The sequence below is a fragment of the Mesocricetus auratus genome, unplaced genomic scaffold (assembly GCF_017639785.1).
Source record: "Mesocricetus auratus isolate SY011 unplaced genomic scaffold, BCM_Maur_2.0 Super-Scaffold_100015, whole genome shotgun sequence".
In the NCBI taxonomy this organism is placed as follows: Eukaryota; Metazoa; Chordata; class Mammalia; order Rodentia; family Cricetidae; genus Mesocricetus; species Mesocricetus auratus.
In genome coordinates this window covers 3642621-3664323 of record NW_024429198.1, presented here as the reverse complement: position 1 = coordinate 3664323, position 21703 = coordinate 3642621, and the positions used below count along the sequence as shown (strand labels likewise).

At 46.6% G+C, this 21703-nt stretch overlaps 1 protein-coding gene across 2 annotated transcripts in view; it reads left to right on the top strand.

The window, feature by feature from the left end:
- Egflam (EGF like, fibronectin type III and laminin G domains) overlaps positions 1-21703 on the top strand; it is a 164435-nt gene that overhangs the window by 136694 nt on the left and 6038 nt on the right. For both annotated transcript variants that reach the window (XM_040757593.1, XM_040757592.1), the window contains exons 15-19: positions 3500-3611; positions 3945-4061; positions 6202-6382; positions 12421-12499; positions 15440-15583. In XM_040757593.1, coding sequence (XP_040613527.1) covers positions 3500-3611; positions 3945-4061; positions 6202-6382; positions 12421-12499; positions 15440-15583 — 633 coding nt within the window. The remainder of the gene's footprint in view (positions 1-3499; positions 3612-3944; positions 4062-6201; positions 6383-12420; positions 12500-15439; positions 15584-21703) is intronic.

Here is a 21703-nt window from a genome sequence, read left to right as displayed (position 1 = left end):
CTTGATGAGGCTTGGGAGCTGGAGATCACCCTCCACATCTTTGCCAGCATTTTGCAGGCTTGATCTTGCGCAGGTAACTATAGCTTTTGCTGAGTTGACACTTGCCATAGCCACATGAAGTCCAGAAGACAGCTTACTATAGCATTCTTCCCTGTCCTCTGGCTCTTACAGTCTCTCTGCCTCCTCCTCTTTACTGATCCTGGAGCCCTAGTGGCGGGGTGGGTGAGTGAGGGTGGGAATGGGAATGATATAGGTGCCTGTTTGAGCTAATCCCTTATCATCTTATTCTAGCACTTTGATCAGTTATGCATCTGTCCATTGACCACTGCACACTGCAGAACAAGTTTTTCTGACCAATGTTGAGAGCAACTGAGGTCTGTGGGTGCAAACATAAATATTTAGACGTCAGCTTGACAGCATGACCTCTTACTATGTTTCTCTTAGAGTACTTTTAACCTTCAAGCAGAGGTCACCACTGCTATGTTTGTCTAATTCTTTGTTTGAAACTGCCTGGGACTTTGCTTAAACCCTGCCACGGGCTTTCAGTCTGTTGTTACTTTCAAGGAAACTGTGTCTGTACTCAGTGGTTGTTCATATTGCTAGCCTGGCATTTTTAGAAGGCGTGTATGGGAGATGTTAACACCACTCATTGCCCTAAACTGATGACTACTTTTTCATGGCTGACGGGAAATGCTATCTCCATAAAGTTTCAACTGTTAGTCAAAGGAATTTTTGTTTTGTCCTTGTGGCCGAGTTTCTACATCATTTGACACCTCCAAGCCTGGGGAAGGGACAAACATTCTCTTCCCTCTAGTGATGTAAAACATCCTATATCTCAAGACAACTTTTGTGAGCATTTAATTAATTCAATTTACATATGATTATGCAAAACAGCATAAGCAATTCACTTAGAACTATATGTCAAGTTTAGAGAGGAAGACACCTTGGTAATCACCTTGCACTTTGAATCAACCCTTCAGGTAAAGTATGACCTCAAGATCTGGAGGCATAGGCCTGCCTTACACTCCTTCTGAACACTTGCCCTGCACACCTGCCCTTCTGCGGTGACAGATCTCACTTTGGGGTCACTGGCAGCTAGAGCCTAAGATGTCCACCATTTCTTTTTCATACGTCTATGTCAATTTTCAGTAAGTGGTGTTTTAGGGTTTTTTTGTTTTTCAGTGCGAGTTATCCTTTTCTTACCTGTCAGGGAAGGTGATAAGAGAAAACAATTCTCGGATCCTGAGTGAAAATAAGACAAGATTAAACCACCATTGACCTCCCATCCCAGCCCTGCTCCATGCAGCCTGACAGCATGGATAACTGTTAGTATTTCACATGCCTCTTGGGAAGTTACTTGCTTTGAAATTTCAAAGAATCCCCACTTAATTGAGGACATTTGGTGAAAGCCTGAAGCATAGGAAATTATGGAACTGGCCAAGTCATTTTAATTTTAGGAAAAGGGTATTGTGGTCAAAATCATTATGAGCTTGATTCAAACATCAAGACAATTGGAATGCATTCTTGATGCCTCTGATCAATATAACTGTGCAGAAGAAGGTATTGGATTGACAACCAGTGACCTCTGCAGGACAGGAACATGACAAGTGTGCTGTTAGTCATTATGGAAATAGACCACTTAAAAAGGCCTGCTTGTTTCTTTATTGCATATTGATTTAGCCAAGGTGATTAAATTCTAATTGCTAAGGACAAATCACAAAAGCATTTGCTGGAGCAGAGGAATCAAATTAGGGGGTGCTGACCCTTTAATAACCATGCTATTGGTATTCCTTGTAGTTTTCTAAAGATGATACAGGACCAAAAGGTAATTGAGAGGTTCAGTGAAGGCCAGGAGTTAGACATTGTTAGAAATAGAAATGCAATAATTATATTCTTTCTGCACCCACCACTCTAAAAAGTAATGTGCGAAACTCCTGCAGGTATCATTTCAGAATCGAATGCTCCCACCCTGACTTAGTAACTCAACTTTTAGATCCATTGCCATCCCACTCAAAGCACCAGTAAACACAGACTGTCTCTCCTTGTCCTGAATCTTTGTGTGCTGCTCTAACAGAGTATGGGAAACAGGAAGAATGTGTGAAGAGCAGAAACGAATGGAGTCTAGGAAATCCTAGATCAAATAGCATACATTCTGTCAAGGGCCTTCCTATGTCACCCCAAGAGAGGAGATAGATGAATATGAAAACACATCTGCATGAGCGTGCAGAAAGGAAGGGACTAAAATTGAGACTTTTATGAAAAATCCCAAGAGATCATGACATTAATCCACTCATGAGGCAAAGGCCATATTACCTAATTAGTCTTCTGTCAAAGTTCACAACTCTCAGTGTTGCATTGGGGGATTAAGTTTTTTAATACATGATGTTTGGTGGCATTTCCAAATCAAACCGGAGCATTTTCCCAAGTATTCTATTATGAAATTTTTCAAAATGAGCCAGGTATGGTGGTGCACATCTGTAATCCTAGCACTCAAGAGGCAGGGGCAGGCAGAACTATGGGAATATGAGGTCAGCCTGGTTTACACAGGTAAGTCCCAGGCTAGTGAGATTTATATAGCAAGACTTTGTCTCAAAAACCGAGCAGGGCTCACAAGATGGGTTACCTGGTAAATATGCTTGCTGTGTGTTCTGGTTTGCTTTCTGTTGCTGTGACAAAACACCATGATGGAAAACAGCTGTGGAGGAAAAGGTTGGTCTGGCTTACTCTTCCACGTCACAGTCATTCACTGAGGGATGTCAGATGACCTACTCCATCTCTACTAGGACTTGATATCTTTCCTGTAACTGCAAAACAGACCCTCCTTCCATTCAGCTGCTTCTTGTTGGGTATTTGAGCAACCTGAAAGATAACTGACACAGGTGGGTGCCTTAGGCTGGCATCCATTTCATCGCAGCTGCACTGGTGGTATGGTGGTTCACACCCGTGGCACACTGACTCACATTCAGTTTCCCTCTGTATCAGTCAGGAGTCTCCAGAGAAGCAGAACCAATGGGGAAATAGACAGAAATGCAGGAAAACGTTTGTCTTGTGATCATGGGACTAAAGCATTCCACAGTTTCCTTCAGGGAGGCTGGAAGCCAAGAAAGGTCTATGGTGTAGTTCTGCCCAAGCCTATGGTGAGTTCATGGCACAAGTCCCAGTCGGAGTCCAAAGAGCCAAGAGACAGAACACTGGTGATACAAGTTCTTACCCGTGTCTGAAGAACCAGAAGTAGTGCTACTGTGCAAGGGCGGGATAAGATGGATGACCAAGCTCCAGCAAAGGGAGAAAGCCCACACTTTTCCTGTCTTTTCATTCTGTTTGAACCCACACAGATTAGCTTTGGTGAAGACTGTCCTCTTTGCTCAGTTCATCAGTTCAAAGGCTTATCTCTCAGAAACTCCTCAGAGAGACACCCCAAAAGTACTGGGTCAGTCATCTGGGTTTCCTCTTCCAGTCAAGTGGACATAGAATGTTAACATCACATTTTCTCTGACAGGAGTGAGGATCCTCTCACACTCGGCCAATGGCATGAGCTGCGTGTGTCTCGAACAGCGAAGAATGGTATTTTACAGGTGGACAAGCAGAAGGTAGTAGAGGGGATGGCAGAGGTAAGGACACACTTGCTTCTCTCAAACACTGGTGTGAATGAGACCGTTGTTTTCCGTTGAGACGGTTTTCCTGAGGGTGGAGTATGAGTACTGCTCACCAGTGGACTGTGATGTAGTCTATACATGCATTGCAGTGTACCTGGGATTCGGATATTGTATTATGATCCTATACACACAATGAAACAGAGCATTAAGTAATGTGTTCAGTTGCCACATAAAACAGTATGAAGGTACAGTCAATGTGCAGCCAGGTTTCTATGATGGCTCTTGAGGCTGTTGTCACTATCTGTCCTAAAGTTAGTCTGATGCTTGCTGTTTTTTATGTCTTGGCAGGGAGGCTTCACCCAGATTAAGTGTAATACGGACATTTTTATTGGCGGAGTCCCAAACTACGATGATGTCAAGAAGAACTCGGGCATCCTCCATCCATTTAGTGGGAGCATCCAGAAGGTACAACTTCACTTCCTTGGGCTTGATGTCACTCTGACTGTACGTAGTGTTAAGTGTTGTAATCAGTTATCTGCGTACCTTAGAAAGATGGTTTGAGGAAATGCTGAAATGGTTATGATTTATTTGTTAATGCTTACAGGCTAATTGTCCACACACCTGTTGAGTACAGAGTGATTCTATGAAGACACAGTGAATTGTTTTTTGTTTGTTTGTTTTTTTAGCAGAAATTCCTGAACTTTCCTAGGGCCCTCAGGAGAGGTAACAGACACTTGTGTAACCAGGAAAGAGGCGAGCAGAGGGAGGGAACAAGCTCAGCTTAGGCTGTTCTCTGAGTTACTGTGTAGTTTGTTCCGTGTGAGAGCCAACTGTTATTCCCACCCACCCTGGAGCCATCATTGCTCATCAATCGTATAACGGAGCTCTCAGATTCCAGAGATACATTCCAGAAGAGTGAAGAGCTGCCTGGCTAGCGGAAGATGCTGACCCCACTCCCACGTATCTTTCTATCCCTTCGCTTGGGGATGCCCAAGAGCCCTCGGGTCACGAGGATATGTTCTGTTGGCTACAGACTTGCAGACTGACACAAAGCCCAGACTTGCAGGGTTTGCCAGCACTGAAGAAAAGTGAGCTTGGATCCTTGGTTAGCCTCATCGTGTTTCCCTTTAGTGATAACGGGTGGCATGGGGACCAAGGAGTTTTGCTGCGGAGCTACAATATTATTGGTATCTTAGATCAGATTTCGGTGCTTCACGAGAGGCCCTGGTCACATTTGCATAGGTACTAGGTATGGAAAAGCTCACCTACACCACCCTCTCCCTCCCCAAGCTTGGACTCTAGCTCACCAAGCACACAGCCCTTCTCTTCTGCCCTCTGGAAAATGCTGTCTTTCCTGTTCTGTGACTGAGGCACCCGCTGTGTCCCAGCCAGAATGAGAAAAGTGCCGGGCTTGTACTGGCTGGAGTATACGTATACTGGGTTTTCTATTTTTCACCTGCAGCATGAAAGAGGGAGATTAGAGAAGGGTCAGGCTCCTCACTAGTGGTTTCTCAGATTCAGGACCTGGAGAAGCTTTTCCCCAACCTCTTGGAGAGTGTTTTGAGGATGCACCTCCTCTAGCCTAACACCCCAAGCAATGGGTGGGGGTGGGGCTCCCTCAGGGTACTTCTGTGTCTCTTGGTTTTGCAAAGCTAGCAGCAGCAGCTCAGTGGACATGGACATTCTGCAGGCTAAGTCAGGGCTAAAGAGTTGGGAGGAGGCTAGGAACCCAGTAACATTTCCCAGTAACATACTGCTTTGCCTAGGGCCATCTGTCAGGAAAGAAAGAACAGGGTCACTTGCCTCAGGAAGTGTGTGTGCAGCGGAGCAAAGGGGGAGTCTGAGCTTGAGGGTATGGAGAGGGAGGGAACTCAGAGATGCTGAAGAAGAAAGACAAGGGTAGTGGGTGGGAGAATCGGTGAGTCCTGGGTTCTGATGAAGGTGACATCACACAGAATATGGAGGAAGAATACCAGGGACTTATAGGAATATGAGTGAGGGGTCACTTACAGTGGCAGACATCACTCAAAAGCAGCTGCATCACCAAAGCCCACCCCAGCATGGGTGACAGCGCCAGAAACCTGCAGCAGGCAGCACAGCCTACAAGTGGCTCACCAGGTTGGAATTTCCTTTCCCCGGGGCTCAGTTGGTCTGACCCTCTTCTGTGTAGTTTGTCTGGTCTCCCTCTCTTCCAGACTGCTAACCCTGGGCATCTCCCAGGCAGCTCAGTCTGAGAGCCATTTTGTGGCTTGGCTTGTCTGTCTCTAAGCAGGCTTCACTACTCATATACTGTCAGGATGAAGAGCCCTAGTAAATCTGATCAGTTTCAGGGACTTCCTGAAGCCAATTTGAGTCGTTTACTTCCTAACTTAAGGAGTGTCCCTGCAGGGTGGAATGCTTCCGTTTTGGAGGTAACTTATCACAACAGCAGCCTCCCCCAGGTGCCGAACTCAACCCTTCAGTTCTTCTTTATTTGAAGGACAACCAGATAAGCATGCAGACTTTCTTTCGTTGGTTAACCTCCTTCGGTCTACGTGCCTCAGGTTGGTGAACTGCAAGTTTCTTTTCCCCAGTCTTGAATTTCTTTGTGTTTCTCTATCCTAAGATCATCCTGAATGACCGGACCATCCACGTGAAGCATGACTTTATATCTGGCGTGAACGTGGATAACGCGGCTCACCCTTGCGTGGGGGCCCCCTGTGCCCATGGGGGCAGCTGTCGGCCCAGGAAGGAGGGTTATGAGTGTGACTGTCCCTTGGGCTTCGAAGGCCTGAACTGCCAGAAAGGTACCTTTGGGGTCTTAACTTGGCTTCCTAGAGGGCATGGAGGCCATAAGCTGAATTATGGAGTCATTCTTTTTTGTTTCTCCCACACAGTACTGGGATGTGAACCCAGAACCACACACACATTCAGTAAGCACTCTGTCACTGAAATACATGTTCAGCCCCTTCTGTAGTTTTTTGTTTGCTTGTTTGTTTGGTTGCTTTGAAAGAATGTCTCAGTAGCCTTGAACTCATCTATAGTCCAGAGAGGCCCTGATTTTATAAACCTACTGCCTCAACCTCCCAAGATACTGGTATTGCAGACCTGTTACACCAGGTATGGTAAGAGCAGTGCTCTTAAAGGGAGAACTGTCAATACAGGCACTGGTCATTTTGATCAACAACTTCAGTAGCATATCAGGCAGCCATTACATCATATAAGCTACTATAATTGCTTAAGAAGAATTCAGTCTCAAAGTAACTCTGTAAGAGTAGGTAAAGGGCCTCTCTATCTCATACCCTGACCCTTCCCTAAGAATCCTCTTATAGGCTGTTTTCCAAAAGCTTAACCTGGACACAGCAAGGACTAAAGGACTTCTTCATTTGAGCTACTCTGACAATACCCTGGCAAAGGAGTGCTTCTGCTTGTGGACTGATAATCTTTGGATGCGGTAAAGAGAAATGTTGCCCAAATGTCAATGCATTAGTTCCCCAAGCTAAAGCATGCACAACCTCTGTCCAGTGCTCTATCCCATGTTACTGAACCCATCTGGGTCTCAAAGGTCTTCATTCACCAAGTACTGCAGTACAGACTAAATGAAGTAATGTGTGTGAACATTTAGAAGGCTGTCAACTGACACCACACTGACATTATCCACTATTATTACTGATGAGAGAAATAAGCTAGCTCTCTAGTATTTGCTGTGAATCATCATGGGCCCTGTCTGAAAGGATGGGAAGACCACAAACCAAAGATGCTACTTGGCCCTTCCTATACCTCCTTAAGGGAAACAGAAGCCATAGTCTAGACATCTAGGAGTGGCCTGTATGTACCTATCATGTATGCCCATATGCTGGGCTACATAGGCCATCTTATTTCTAATGCCAGAATGACTCACCCGCCCTAGAACTAGATTTTGACTAAAGCCAACAGGCCTGAAAGGAATAAGTCAGAGAACTTGTGAAAGGCCCTGTCCTCGGTTCTTGCTTCCTCGTGTTTTCACTTGTTACAGATGCCCGATTTTTACCCAAAAAAAAAAAAAACAAAAAACAAAAAACAAACAAAAAACTGAATTTTACAGACACATATTTTATACATGGCATGTAAGGGCATTATTTGCAGTGGCCATGGAAAATATGAAAGGTTCCGATTTGCTAGTTAAACAGCTTAGTATTTTTTAGACTTAAATGACTTCAGGAGTTTGCCTGACAGAGCATGATACATAATTTTTTTAAAGCAGAGTAGCTTTACCAATCTCAGACTCTAATTCTAACAAGCATGCTGTGAAGGAGCTAATGGGTGACATTCGAAGGAGTGTCTACTCTAGGAGTGGCCTCTTCCTTTGGAGAATTGGTTTTGGAGTCAGGGCAAATGGTAAAGTACTCTGTGTAAATACAAAGACCTGAGTTCAGCTCCCAGTGTCCATGTAAAAAGCCTGGTGTGACAGCATGTGCCATAAAAACCCCAGGACTTGGAACATGGGAACACCTGCTCTTGTGGACTCGGTGAGTTCAGACTTCAATGAGAGATCCTGTCTTAAAAATAAGAGAGAGAGAGAGAGAGAGAGAGAGAGAGAGAGAGAGAGAGAGAGAGAGAGAGAGAGAGAGAGAGAGAGAGAGAGAGAGTGAGAGAGAGAGAGAGAGAGAGAGAGAGAGAGAGAGAGAGAGTTAATCAGTAAGTAAACAAATGGTGGAGAATGACTGAGAAAGACACCGGATATCAACTGCTGTCTTCCACACACAAGTACAGACATGTGTGCACATATCAGAACTTACAATCACATGCTTACACATGAACAAGACAGGAGCTGGGATCTGTGGTCAGATACATTTGGAAAAATCTGAGTTAAACAGTCAACCGCTATTAATTCAACACACAGTTCTAACGTTACAAGGAATGAGAAATGGTTTATTCTGGAGCCAAATATGAGTGGCATTACTCATGAGTTCAGATTGCCCAAACACAAATTCAGATTGCCAGGAATGCAGATTCAGATTGCCTCCAATACCCTAATATCCAGTGGTCTAATGGTTGCCTCCAGTGTCTATAGTTATAGAAAAATAGGTGATAAATTGAGGTATTATGACAATTCATCAGTGGGAACATAAGACAGGTGGGTTATGGGGAAACTCATGTTCTAGGTCTCATTTGCTGTTAGATGACATTCTTAGCTCCTGGCTTGGTGGAAGCTAGTGCTTTGTTAATGCATCCCAAGGTTTCTTGTGACAGCCACGAAGACTTTAGGTCAGACAGGGTGGATGATGGGTGGCAACTAAGGAGGCTAGAGTTAACACAAGATGATCTGACTCTGGATTTGCAACATTTCAGTTGTCCACAGACAGAAGTTCTGATCTGTCCATCAGTCAGCCTTGTAGAATCTTTTACATAGGTGTTTTGGGGGGCTTGTTAATTTTTTAAATTAATTCACACAGCTACCTCTTCCATGGGACTCGTCAGAACCTTTGCTATATTTGAAGTGCCTTGGGGGTGAACACAGGACACAGCTGTTTGTCTTGGGGTCCTCCTAACCCATAGCAAACAGGTTACCCCTACCCCCCAAATAATAGCTTGTTAGCTGTGGCCCCTGTCCTACATTCCTGGGAAGGGCTTGGAGTCAGGTGGCGCAGAGTCAGGCTGACCACTAGATGGGGCCATTTCTCCATAGCAAGTGGACTGTTCGGCATCCCACAAAGCTAAGCAACTTCGAAGGCAGAGACTGAGCCTAAGGCATAACATTCCTGAGCAAGGCTGGGTCTTCAAAGATCCATCTTGCCTGAGCAAAGCTGATCTAACACAAGTTTAGCACTTGGATGTTTTATGCCGAACTTAGCAGATTTGTATATTGCTAGAGCTGATTTGGGTGATTAAAAAATAATCTTTTTGCTGTTGTTTCATTGTGTGAGAAAACTGCTTCAGTAGATAGAAACCCCACTTTTTTTTTTTTTTTTGCATTAAGTCTCAGATTGCTCACATGCAATGTGAAGGTACACAGTACTTTCTTTTTTTAAATTTATTTTTCAGTTTAAATTTAGATAAGAAACAAGGTTGCTTCACAAGTCAGTTCCAGGTCCCTCTCCCTTTCCCTCCCCTCCTCCCATGTCTATAGTTGGGTGGGGGTGGAGTGGGGGAGGGGTGGGGGATGGGGACAGGGTGGGAATGGGACTCTTTGACAGTTCTGGTATCACCTGATGACACCTGCTTTAGCATATACATGTGAGGGGAGGCCAAGACATTTTCATTAATACATGAGCCAGGCCATTACCACAAAAGAAAGAACACAGAAAGGCCAGGTCTGAAGGTTAGGTTTAAATATAAACTTGTTTATAATAAAATTTAAACCATGAAGGTTGGGAAACGGACTTAATGGTCAAGCCTAGAGCTGGTGTTTTTGAATGGAATGGCTTTTTACCTGCATGCCTGTGTGCACTGACTAAATCGAGGGCATTGTCACAGTCCCTATTGGTGTGGTCTCTGGAGAATACATTGCTCTTAGTTAATCACAAGAAGGCCTGGTTACAGACTCCTGCAAAGGGCAATGGGCAAACGTGTGACTGGTTGACTTATTGTCCCTTGATTATGCGTGGCCTGACGCTGAAGAACAGTCACAAGCAGCGAGCCGTTTTTCCAGGCATAGTAGAAAGGAGGGTTGAAGGTGGAGTCTTGGGAGCTTATGATGAACGTATGGTATCCTTAGTTCTCAGTAACCCTCAACTGCAATAGGCTCCCAGGGGGGAACAACACCAGTCATGCCCCGAAGAAACTTCCGGGGGCTCTTGCAGCAACCCATCCTCCGCTCTCCTCTGGATCCACAAAAGGGCTTTGTGAAGCAGTCTGGTCTGGTTCCCAGTGAGCCATGCAGAGTACAATGTCTGTGAGTGCTGACTCTCCCTTTCTCTTTCATGCTGGCACCTGGCAGAGTGTGGGAACTACTGCCTCAATAGTAAGTACAGTACAGTAAGTCCTGGGAGAGCCCAAACCACCTGGGCTCCTGCCAGAGCCTGCCGGCTCTGGCCAGGCCAAGAGCTCAGAGCAGCCAACTGCAGGCAGAAGGGAGATGGGGTGGGGACATCAGACACACCAACCAAGGTCCCATAGATCTGCCTTCAAGAGTGGAGGACCTCAAGCTGGCTTTCTCCCAGTTGTGTGTCAGAGAGTGCTGCACTGGAGGCTTCTAGTTGTCAGGCAGCTGGACTTAGCTCCCACATACAGGTATCTCCTGAGGCTCTGTTTGTAGAGCTAACTTGTGACAGAAACATCATGACCATTTTAAGAAGTCCAAAGAGAAGGATGGCTGTTGGACTCAGGCCAACAGAAAGGGCCAACAACAGCAGCAATGGGACCTGGCTGTACCTCTCACTCTGGAGTGAGCGGAGCCTACTGGGGCCTTCTTGGTTATGTTTAGGCCAGGGCCAGATTCCTAGCTGGGCCCTGGTTCAATGCCAGTCAGCTGGGCACTGGTCCTATGCCAGACATCTTGGGCACTCTCCTACTTCCTTATCAGCACAGTTCCTGAAATAAGCGTCTGGTCCCTCTACCAAGAGCTCCCTCCTTCTCCCTCCCCATCTCCTTCCTCTTCCTCTTCCTCCACTTTGCACTCTCCCTCCACACCCATCACCATGGCTCCCATCAGCATGGCTCCCATCACCATGGCTCATTCCTCCTCTTTTTGCTTCACTTCTCTAGCTTTCCCAGTTCGTGTGTCTCCCTTTCCTGGCCCAGTGGCTGACTGTCTGTGAACATTTCTCTCTCAGTCTCTCTCTCTCTTTGTTTCAAAGTCAAATTTAAACTCTTCCCCCACTGTCCACAGCATCACACGATGCATTCTCTTTCCTGGGTGTGGAGTCCTTATGTCACATCTTCTTGGTAGCAACCACGTGTTTTCTTGAAGCCGTAACTGTTTCATCAGCTAGTTACCCTTTCATTTTACATGCTTTTGTTTTGTTTTTGAATGTGAGATTCACTCTACCTCGGTTTCTTTGAGCTGTTTCCCCTGTATCTTTCCAAAGAGGTGGTGTGGTTACTTCTCCAGCAGAAACCCCCTCCGCGTATCCCAGTCTGTGACAGCCCACATGCCTGTTCTCGTGCCTTGTTCTTTTGATGTGTAGGAAAGGGTGATTCCTTGGGGAAAGCAAGTCACGAGAAATTGGGAGGAAGGAGACTCACTTCTAAAATGCTGGAAAGAAAGGGCTGGGCTGGAGCCAGAAAGAGGCAAGCCACTCCGGTTCCCGGTCTGCTGCAGTCTTAGCCGGGGAGCTTGGGCTGCTCTGGGCCCTTCTGACTCTCATTTTCGTGGTCCTGAAACGGGAATAGCCAAGCCTGCCCCACTCTGTGTTTCTGCATGAGTTCGGGACGAGGGCTTTGTAAGACCTCCCGTGGCTGGCTGCAGCGCCAGAGCTGATACACAGCAGAGCTGTAGGGGTTCGGTAGATGAGCCCTAAGTAAAGAACCCCACGACCCCACGGGAACTCTCTCTGCCTCCCTTGGCAAAACTCTGGGGTTATCCCCAGCTGCTCTCCACATGGCTCCCCTCCAGCTACCAAGAAGCGCTGGGGACAGTTGAAGTTTCATCACATTGCAAAGCCTTCTCAGCAGTGCCAAGACTGGTGACAGTGACCGACTGCCAGCCCCCAGAGATGGGAGAGAGGGGAGAAACCATTGGGGGCCACTGGACCAGGCTGCTGTGAGCCAGGCCAGTGCATGCACAGCCAAGAGGAAGGGGCTGATGAGCTGTCAGACGTTACATTCCATGGATAGCTTTCCTGCCTTGTTACTGACATGTGTAAAAATGTAGAGGTCAAGAGGGCCGTATGCCTCATAACCTCCATTTTCTGTTCTGTCTCAGCTATTACAGAAGCCATCGAGATCCCACAGTTTATCGGCCGCAGTTACCTGACCTATGACAATCCAAATATCCTCAAGAGGTAATGGGCCAGCACAGCAGCTTGCTTATTCCCTGGATGTCAGTTTCTCAGCATCACTCCTGGAGTTTATCCTTATCTTTCATGACAGACAATAATTCTCCCTGTGGGCTGGGGTTGGGGAGGGGCACATGAAATAAACATAGAGACAAGAACAACACAAGTCTCCCAAACAACCCCATTCATTGTAAGCACTCCAAACCTTTCTGGCCAAAGGGCCTGGAAGAATGTGACTTGCCCCTGGGGTTTCCAATGTTCCAGTTTGTGAGGCAGAGGAATTAGATGCTCCCATAGGCAGAGTGTGGTGACAAACCCCACACCGCTGACCTTAACAGAGCTGTTAGCTCTATACTGTTGGGTGCCATAGCCTGCAGATCTGCCTGGAGCCAGTTGTTGAAGGACTCAGCTGTTCCCAATCAAATAGCTCGGAGCCCTTGCATGCTAGACCAGTACCTATGTCTTCTTGAGCAAAGGTCGGCTGTCCTCCTGAGGCTCTGTCTGTACAGGGAAGATTGCTGGGTTCTCCTCATGTTGGCAGAAGAGCAGGACACAAGGTCAGAATGCATGATACAAATGCCCAAGTTACAGCTTTTGTTCCCTGGAGGCAGGGATGGGCTAGAATTTCAAGCAGCCTGTATATGTGGCAAGAGTGAAGTTGGCTCTTAGAGAACTGTCTGTTCAGTCAAGCTTGTTGTTGGCAGCTTCAGTTTGTCCCTTGGTCCTTTGTCATTGGTGATGTTCATTCACCAATCAATCACCAGCAAAATTGTTCTGGAATTTTCCTTTCCCTTTAGATTGAATGCATAGTAACAGATGACAACTCTTTAACCTAAAGACACTCTACTTTAGGTCAGAATTTAGGGTTTTGAGAAGCAAAACTGATTGAAAGATCATTTTCTGGGTCATTGGGTGACTGTGGGCATATCAGACTATTGTAGTGGTTTGAATAAGGATGGCCGCCATAGTCTCATAGAGTTAAGAGTTTGGTTCCAGGTTGATGGACTGACTGTTCAGGAGGGATTGAGAGGCATGTTCTGTGGGAGGAGGTAGACCCTTCTTCACTTCCCTAATTACAGCTTCTGTTTGTTGCCTTGGAATGAGGATTTAAGTGAGATGCATTTCCAGCCAAGGTACACCCTCTTCCTTCTTTAGTCCTTCCCTACCAATGATAGGTCACTCAGTGCCCCCCAAAGCATAGCGTTAAGTAACGGGTCCAAGGGTCAGCCACTAGTGATTAGCCAAAGGCCATGAACCATAGTGCTGTGGTGGCAGGAGGAGATGGAGAAGCTTCAAATTGGAGCCTCTGCTGGAGTGCATGTGTTGATGTGTGCAGGTAGGTACATGTATGTACACCCGTGTGAAGCCACACAAACGGAAGTATTCAAGAGCTGTTTCAGTTTGATGCCTTCAGAGGTGCAAGTAACATAAAACAGCTTGAAATGCCCTAAGCCTGTAACAAGTGCAGTCTTCAGCTGGGAGGATTAATCCTGAGAATGTGCTGTGTCCTCAAAGAAAGACCTCAAACTTCATTCATACGTCTGCCTTGTTACCCTCAACATATTCCCTAGCTGTTCATAGGGCACTTGTAGGATAATTGTCAATCTGGAAGTGTAAGGGGCTCTCACTGAAGAGAAGGAAGCTTCCCCCAGAGTCCTCCTGGTAAACTGGATGATAAGTTACAAGTCAGCTCTTATTCCAAGCATCGATCAGAAAAGCAGACTTGGCTTGACTGATTCACCACAGTCCACATTGCCAAGGGAGGGAAGGGACATGGAACCAAAGTCAGAGACTAGAAGGTTCCCGGGAAACTGGTCAGGGCTAAGCTGCCTGAAGCTGGCCTGGTAGGCCTCCTGCGTGACGAAGACAAGATTGTTGCCTTTACCCAGACCCGGCGATGGCAAGCCTAGACAGAAGTCCCACCAGCATTCACTAGTGAATGCACTGTACAGCTCCGGAGCTAGGTATGAGGGAGGCGGGGTGATGGTACCACTGATGGGAGAATGGAAAGAAAAACACTTTCTCCCCACTCTTCTTGCCAGAATGGGTAAGGAACGAGTTGAACTAGTCTGTGTCCTTTGTTCTAGTGTGCTGCTACTGTCTAGAAGCCATGGAGTGGCACTGGCCTGCTTGGGAAAATCTGAACCCCAGGAGCCTTATTTTAGGTTCTAATAGCGTCTTGTTAATGGCAATATTAACTTACGTTTCCTTCTGCCTCACCTTTTGCTGGAGACCCTCAGGCCACATCAGATGAATGCTGATAATTTTAGTCAGATGAATTTCTAAACTGGCCTCAGGAAATGACAGGCACATAGAAGTCCAGGAGCCTCTTCCCAGAGATGCGTGTAGCCCAGAAGCCATCCTGCTTGACACCCATTATCCTCATAGCTTCCTGTGCTTTGACCTAGGATTCTGTCTTGTCACCCTTCCAAGACCAATAGCCACTCCATCAAGTAGCCTTCTTTGAAATCCCCAGCCTTGTCCGTGTCCTCTCCCCTCCAGAGTGGCCTGAAGGACAGTCATTGCTGCCCATGCTGGTCTTCCATTGACATGATTAGAGCCTAAAGAAACTGCTGAGTTGAGCCTTGTGGCAACTGTGAAGTCCACTTTCAGCTGGGAAATGAGAGACAGCTTCCCAGGAGCCATCGAGTAATAATAGGGCAGGAAAGGAAAAAGTCTGGTTCGTAAGGTCGCCTGCCTGGGACTGTGACATTGGCCAAAAGTCTTACTCTGCAATTGTCCCCTTGTAGGGTCAGACACTGCTGAGCATCCAGAACTTTTATGAATGATGCGACTAGTAGGGGTAGTACCCCTTCTGATTTCCCAGTGCATGCAGATGCTGAGAGGGAAGTTTATCTCCACATCTGGTTGCTTAGGGAAGGCAGGGATGACTCAAAACAGATGTTGGTGGTTGATTTCATGGACTCTCTTGTGCATTTCCTCCAGGGTGTCAGGATCAAGATCAAATGCCTTCATGAGGTTTAAGACAACCGCCAGGGATGGCCTGTTGCTGTGGAGAGGAGATAGCCCCTTGAGACCTAACAGTGACTTCATTTCCCTGGGTCTTCGGGATGGAGCCCTGGTGTTCAGGTAACTTCCTCCCAAGCTCTGTCTTCATCTTGAAGCTTCTTTTCAGACAGTGCAAAGTGTGCTGAAGACTGCAGGAGTCACCCCAAACACACCATGTTGGAGTTGGCAGTAACCGAAGGCCCAGGCCTCACCTGAGTCTCCCTTTTTCCAATCAGCAACATCTATGCCTGTGAGGCAAATTCACACCACTCCCCAATGTTGCCAATATGCTCCAAGTTTTATTGGACTACTGTCATACTCATTCATCCTTATATTGTCTCTTACTGTGTCCAGGCTGCTGTAGCACACTGGACAAGCTTCAAAGGGAACTGTTGCTGCAAGTCTCAGTATTTACTATCTGGCCCTCTGCAGAGCCATTCTGTGCCCATGTTCTAAAGTGTCCCTACCGTGGACTAGAAGTCCCCACTTCTGGACTAGAAGTCTTGGAAGTGATACTGAAAATCTGACTCCAGGAGCCTTGGCTTTAAGTTCCTTCTGCCTGACTTAGTTCCATAGCCTTAGGGCACATGCTGGTTTGTGGTATTCTGCTGTGAGGAGAAGGAAATGCAGATTCACAGCTCCATGGAGCAACCTAACACCTGGATCTTCGTAAATACTTGAATGGAACTAACAAGGCTGTCCCAGAAGCTCTGACTTCCTTTTATAAAAGTTAATTTTTTCAGTGGTTTTTATTTGTGCATATGCCTGCCTGTGTGAACAGATTTTATTTTGTTTTCCAAACAGGGTCTCACTGGGGGATCTTGGCTGACTTGGAACTTTTCTATATAGATTAGGTTGGCCTTAAATTCACTGAACTCTGTCTGCCTCTGCCTCCCTAGAGCTGAGATTAAAAGTATTTACCATTCCTGCCCTGCAGTTCTGACTTCTTTCAAGTTAGTTTATATTGCTCTCCAAGTTGTTAACTGGATGGCTATGCAGTGGCTGAAGAATTACCTGTATACTTTTTCCCTGATCTTCTCTTTTCTAGAATGAGGGAGAGCTCACTGTTAAAGGGTAGGGGCTGACTTGTGAAATATGAAAAAACAAGACATGAAGATAAAGGTGCTTGTCACCAACCAGCCACACCCTTGGAGAACTTGTTAGAAATGTCAATCTCCAGGGCCCAACCTTACCTGGCTGCATTGTGACCATTTCACCAGGAGGTTCAGTTAGTTGCCTGCTGCAAGCCTCTGCTCTGGCTCTGGGTGTTTTCCCCATGGGGGAAGGGGTATTTGTTAAGCTTTTACTCCTCTATCAACCCCCCCTCGGCTGAGGACCCAGTGTTCAGTAAATAATAAGAACAGTAGAGAGAGAGAGAGAGAGAGAGAGAGAGAGAGAGAGAGAGAGAGAGAGAGAGAGAGAGAGCACTGACCTACAGACATGGTGAAGACTAAATTCCAGGGCTTTGGTCAGCTGTGTGTGCTGGGCATCGTGGAGTTACTGCCAGCCAGGTGAGGATAATCAAGTGATGCTGCTTGATTTGAAGAACAGGCATTTGGAGGGCAATGTGACTCTAGTGTCACACCTGTCCTGTGACGGGGGCCATTGCAGTGGTAGGTAGCTGAAGAGCAAACACTGACAAGGGAGGGCAACTCCTCTCCAACTGTGCCTTCTCCCCTCATCTGTGACCCCACCCCTGCTCCCCATTCCTCACTGGCCCCACGGTCAGATGAGGAAGAGCTCTTACCACCCTGTCGGCTGGCTGCTTCAAAGCCATTTCTCTGTGGTTTTCCTGTGGTTAACCTCACCCAGGCCTCAAGTACTTGATTGTACCCAGAAAAGGGAACTGAAACAGTAGCTAAAGTGGAGGGTAGAGAGGCCCCACTCCCCCTCAACTGACAGCTGAATTCAATGCACGGAGACCTAAGAAAACTGGCCACCAGCTGCCACCAGCTCAGCTCTCCCTGCAGGCCCTGGAGGAGCCCCTGCCAGCGCCCCCCTCAACTCCTAATTGCTTGCTGCATCTTGGACTCATACCCTAGGTTACCCTTTCCTTCTTGAGTTGCTGAAGTTGTTCTTGGGCTCTCTTGTGTTCTGTATACACAAGGTCCCAAGCGGGGATGGATTGGCACCAATATCTGGAGCCACGCATTGCTGCTTACTGGGCAATTTCATCTGGGTGGTTATCCTTCCATCCTCGCACATCCATCCAACACAGATGCAAGGGAAGTCTCGGCTGGGCTGGGAGCAAGCTGATCAAGATATAGGCAGGTAGGCTAAAAATCGCAGCACACAATGAGTTACGCTCACTGGGGAGCTTGTCACAAGGGTGGATTATTCCAGGGCTTGCCCACCCCCAGGATCTGAGGGATTTAGTGTGGGTGCACACTGGGTTCCTATTGGCACCAAGCACCCCAAGTGTTCTAGAAAGCACACCCTGAGGAATAGGGTCTCAAGTGTCGTCGAAATTGCACACATTTGGTCCCCACGGCTGTGTGGTCTCAGCCTTCTTTCAGCCCTGCTTCTGCGAAAGAAAAGGCTGGTTGGAAGGATTTTGTGAAGATGAAATGAATTGAATCTTGGAGAGGGCCAAGTGCACGTCAATGAGTTTTCAGTGATAAGGAGAATACAGATTCTTACCTCCATCGAGTGTTTCTGAACTCTGCAAGCCACAGCCTCTGTGAGATAACCTAGCAAAGAAGGCCTGTACAGCAGTTCTACAAAATGTAGTCATTGCTGCTGCTGTTACTTGTATAAGATCAGGCTCTTACCTGGGAAGGTGTGGCTGAATACAGCTATTGTCCCAGCTCTTCCAAGGTAAAGGCAAGGGAACCAAGAATTCAAGGCCATTTTCAGATTGATAATGAGTTCTAGGCTGTGTGAACTACATGAGCCCTTGTTTCAAAAAACAGACAAGGAAATCAGAACAAAAGCTTCTGGCCTTGAGGGAGTTGTGTCACGGTTGACTAGCTAGAGTGTACACTATTCTGCAGGGTGCCCAAGCTCACTCTCAAGGTTACAGTGTTTCTAACACAAATGGGAGAGAATTGTGAGATAATAGGATGCACTCTGACTGTCTCCCCTCACCCGCATTCAGATCCTTTGCTCTAACTCGCCATGGAATTTTCTGCCGGAGAGCAGAAGTGAACAGGGCAATGGAGCTCTCAAGACAGACACCTTTAGTTTAGAGGCCGAGTTGAACACTGAGAGAAATCCAAGTGCTCATCTGAAATGAGTGTGACTTTCAACTTCACTGTAGTTTGTCTCATTCTAGTCGGTCATGCGTGGGGCACAAACCAACCAGGAAGCTTTGTAAACATCATGTGATGCCCTTTCCCACTTATTGTGACCACATAACACTTTCAGGCACCAGGAAAAAAGGAAGACGTCTGACATTAGAGAAGTACTCTTCACCACGGGTTAAAAGGGACATTACTGAAAGTGTCACCACATGAAGGCCTGAAAATGGCCAATTAGTTTCCAAAGGCCGGACTGAGAGCCACTCCTAGGTTGCCCACCTTGCTGGCTATCCGGTGAGACATTGGTGCACATCAAGCCAGGTGGTTTAGGATCACCTATTCATAGTAGTGAGAGTCAAGTAATGTTGACACAGCAACTGGGCCAGCATTCATTCATTGCCTTTATGACTTGAAAGCAAGGCATAGCTTCAAGGCCGTGCACGTCTTCTCAGTGGACAGCCTGGTGAACTTTAAAATATGGAGAGCCAGGTATGTGGGTGCCTGGCTAGAGTCTCAACACTTGGGAAGCAGAAACAGGAAGATGGAGGAGTTCCAGGCCAGCCTCAGCTACATAGTAAGTTTGAGGACAACCCTGTCTCAGACAAAGCGCGTGTGTGTGTGTGTGTGTGTGTGTGTGTGTGTGTGTGTGTGTGTGTGTGTACATACTAAACAAATAATCCAGGGAGAGTATGAACAGGTGGTTCTTTGCAGGGCCCGACATTATGGAGTCAGGGCTGGAAGGCACCAACTCGACATTATGGAGTCAGGGCTAGAAGACACCAACTGAGTTGCCCTGTCTTACGTGATGGTGGAATTTTGTCCGCCAAATTATTTTGATTCCCTTGAGCATGCTGTCCCTGTAAGTGAGTAAGAAAGGTATTGACCTCGGGGAAACAACGTTCACCTTGTCCCACCTGGTTCTAATACAATGAAAACTTTCGAGTCACAGGCATGCTGACTGGCACATTCAGGTTTGGCTCCCTGCAGGTTCACACAGATCACCTGACTATAGGACCTGGGCATTCTTGTCACTTTAGTTACATGTTTAGCCCCTTGGGTCCACTCCCCCACAGGGCTCTCCTCTCCTCAGGGTGCATTGTCAACCTCCCAAATAAGCGTCACCAACTTTTTTGGTATGGTGACATTATTTGTTTAGTTCCTATTGTGTGTCCTGTTAACCTTCTCTGTAGTCCTTCGGGGAAAGTGTCTTACCTGTACTTGATAGAATTAGGTGAGTCACCTAAGGTCACAAGCTTGGTAAGTTGACAAGACTGAGGATCCATGACATGTCACCCATGCTACTCAGCAAAGCCACATGCAGTAACTTCACCAAACCCCAATCCTGCTTCATGTTCATTCCTCTTTAAAAATTATTACATTTGTGTACCTCTCTCTGTCTCTCTGTCTCTGTCTCTGTCTCTCTCTCTCTCCCTCTGTGTGTGTGAGTGTGTGTGTGTGTGTGTGTGTGTGTGTGTGTGTGTGTGTGTGAGAGTGACAGTGCACATATGGAGGCCAGAAGACAACTTGTGGAAGCTGGGTCTCCTCTTTTACTGTGTGGGTCTTGGGACTCAAACTCTGGCTGCCAGCCTTCGTGGAAAGCACATTTACCCTCTAAGTCATCCTACAGGCCACACTCACTCTTTTCTTCAAAAAGCAATTGGCTCTTCCAAAACGAATCCTCAGAAAGCTCACCTTCTGGCTCTTTTATAGGAGACACTTGATGTGGGGGCGTGGGCTGGAAAGTGGTGCAGATTTTAGGGTCTGCGTGGCAGCTTTGTCCCGTGGTTGGTCACCACAGCTTCTGTTCTCGGTCCAGGGATGCGGCCATGCTGTTTCTTTGAAACTCTGTTATGAAATGAGTGAGCTGTAGAATTTTCTCTGAGAAAATCAAGCACTTTCTATTCGTGCTGTTCTCAGAACAAAGGTCTCGAGTGCTCTGGACGGAACAAACACTTCGTTCGAGCCTTCCTCTTCCCCCTACTGTGTATAGACAACCCCCCCCCTTAATGAGGAGGGCAAAGCTGCCCCTGTGGACCCCACTCTCTGGAGCTCTGAGCACATGGTCTGCTTGTGTTGTCCAGGGAAAGTCTCAGCAGTTGGCTCCCTGCCCAGGCTAGAGTAGTCACTCACTAAATATTTGCTGGACTGAATTAAAGTAGAATAACTGAGTGAATAGGGGTCAAGAGGGCTATCTCTTGGTAAACATACCCACGTCTTCTGATTCCTTAAGGGTTCAAAGTATCTGGGAGTTAAAATGCTACAAGGTAGAACCGATATCAAAGGAAGTGGGACAGAGGATTTAAGAAATACAATTTCATGTCTCTCCTCTGTGGTTTCAGACAAAGTCTCTTCAATTCTTCAGAGTTCAGCTTACTCTTCAATAAAGTTTTTTTTCTTTGTTAAAGTGAAAATGTTTCACAGTTTCCTAGGAGTTTTGCAATAAATTACCATGAATTTTATAACATTAAAAATATCAATGTTTATACAGTTCTAGAGACCAGGAATCCAAAATTCAACATGTTGCCAGCACTGCTTCCTTGGCAGGACTGAGGGAGGCTCTTTTGCTACTTCTGGTTGAGGTTTTGGTGCCGGCTGGCAGTCCTTGGTGTTACTAGCTAATCGATACACAGTTACAGCCTCCGCCTTCATCACTGCATACCCTTTCCTTCCATGCGTCTCTGTGTTCAAGTTTATTCTCATAACCATACCAGTCATATTGATTGATGGTCCCTGTAACCCAGTGTGGCTTCACTTTTAACTAATTGCACCAGACTCTTTCCAAGCAAGGACACATTATACAGTCCATGGTGGACAGAAATTTCAGAGGAACACTGGGCACCAGTACAGATGACAAACTCTTCTCATTCATGCCAATGCTATAGCTACGGATGCTTCCATACATGGGTATGAATCACGCTGATGACCTTCCACTATTAAGAAAGGCACTCACAAAAGGCAGCTG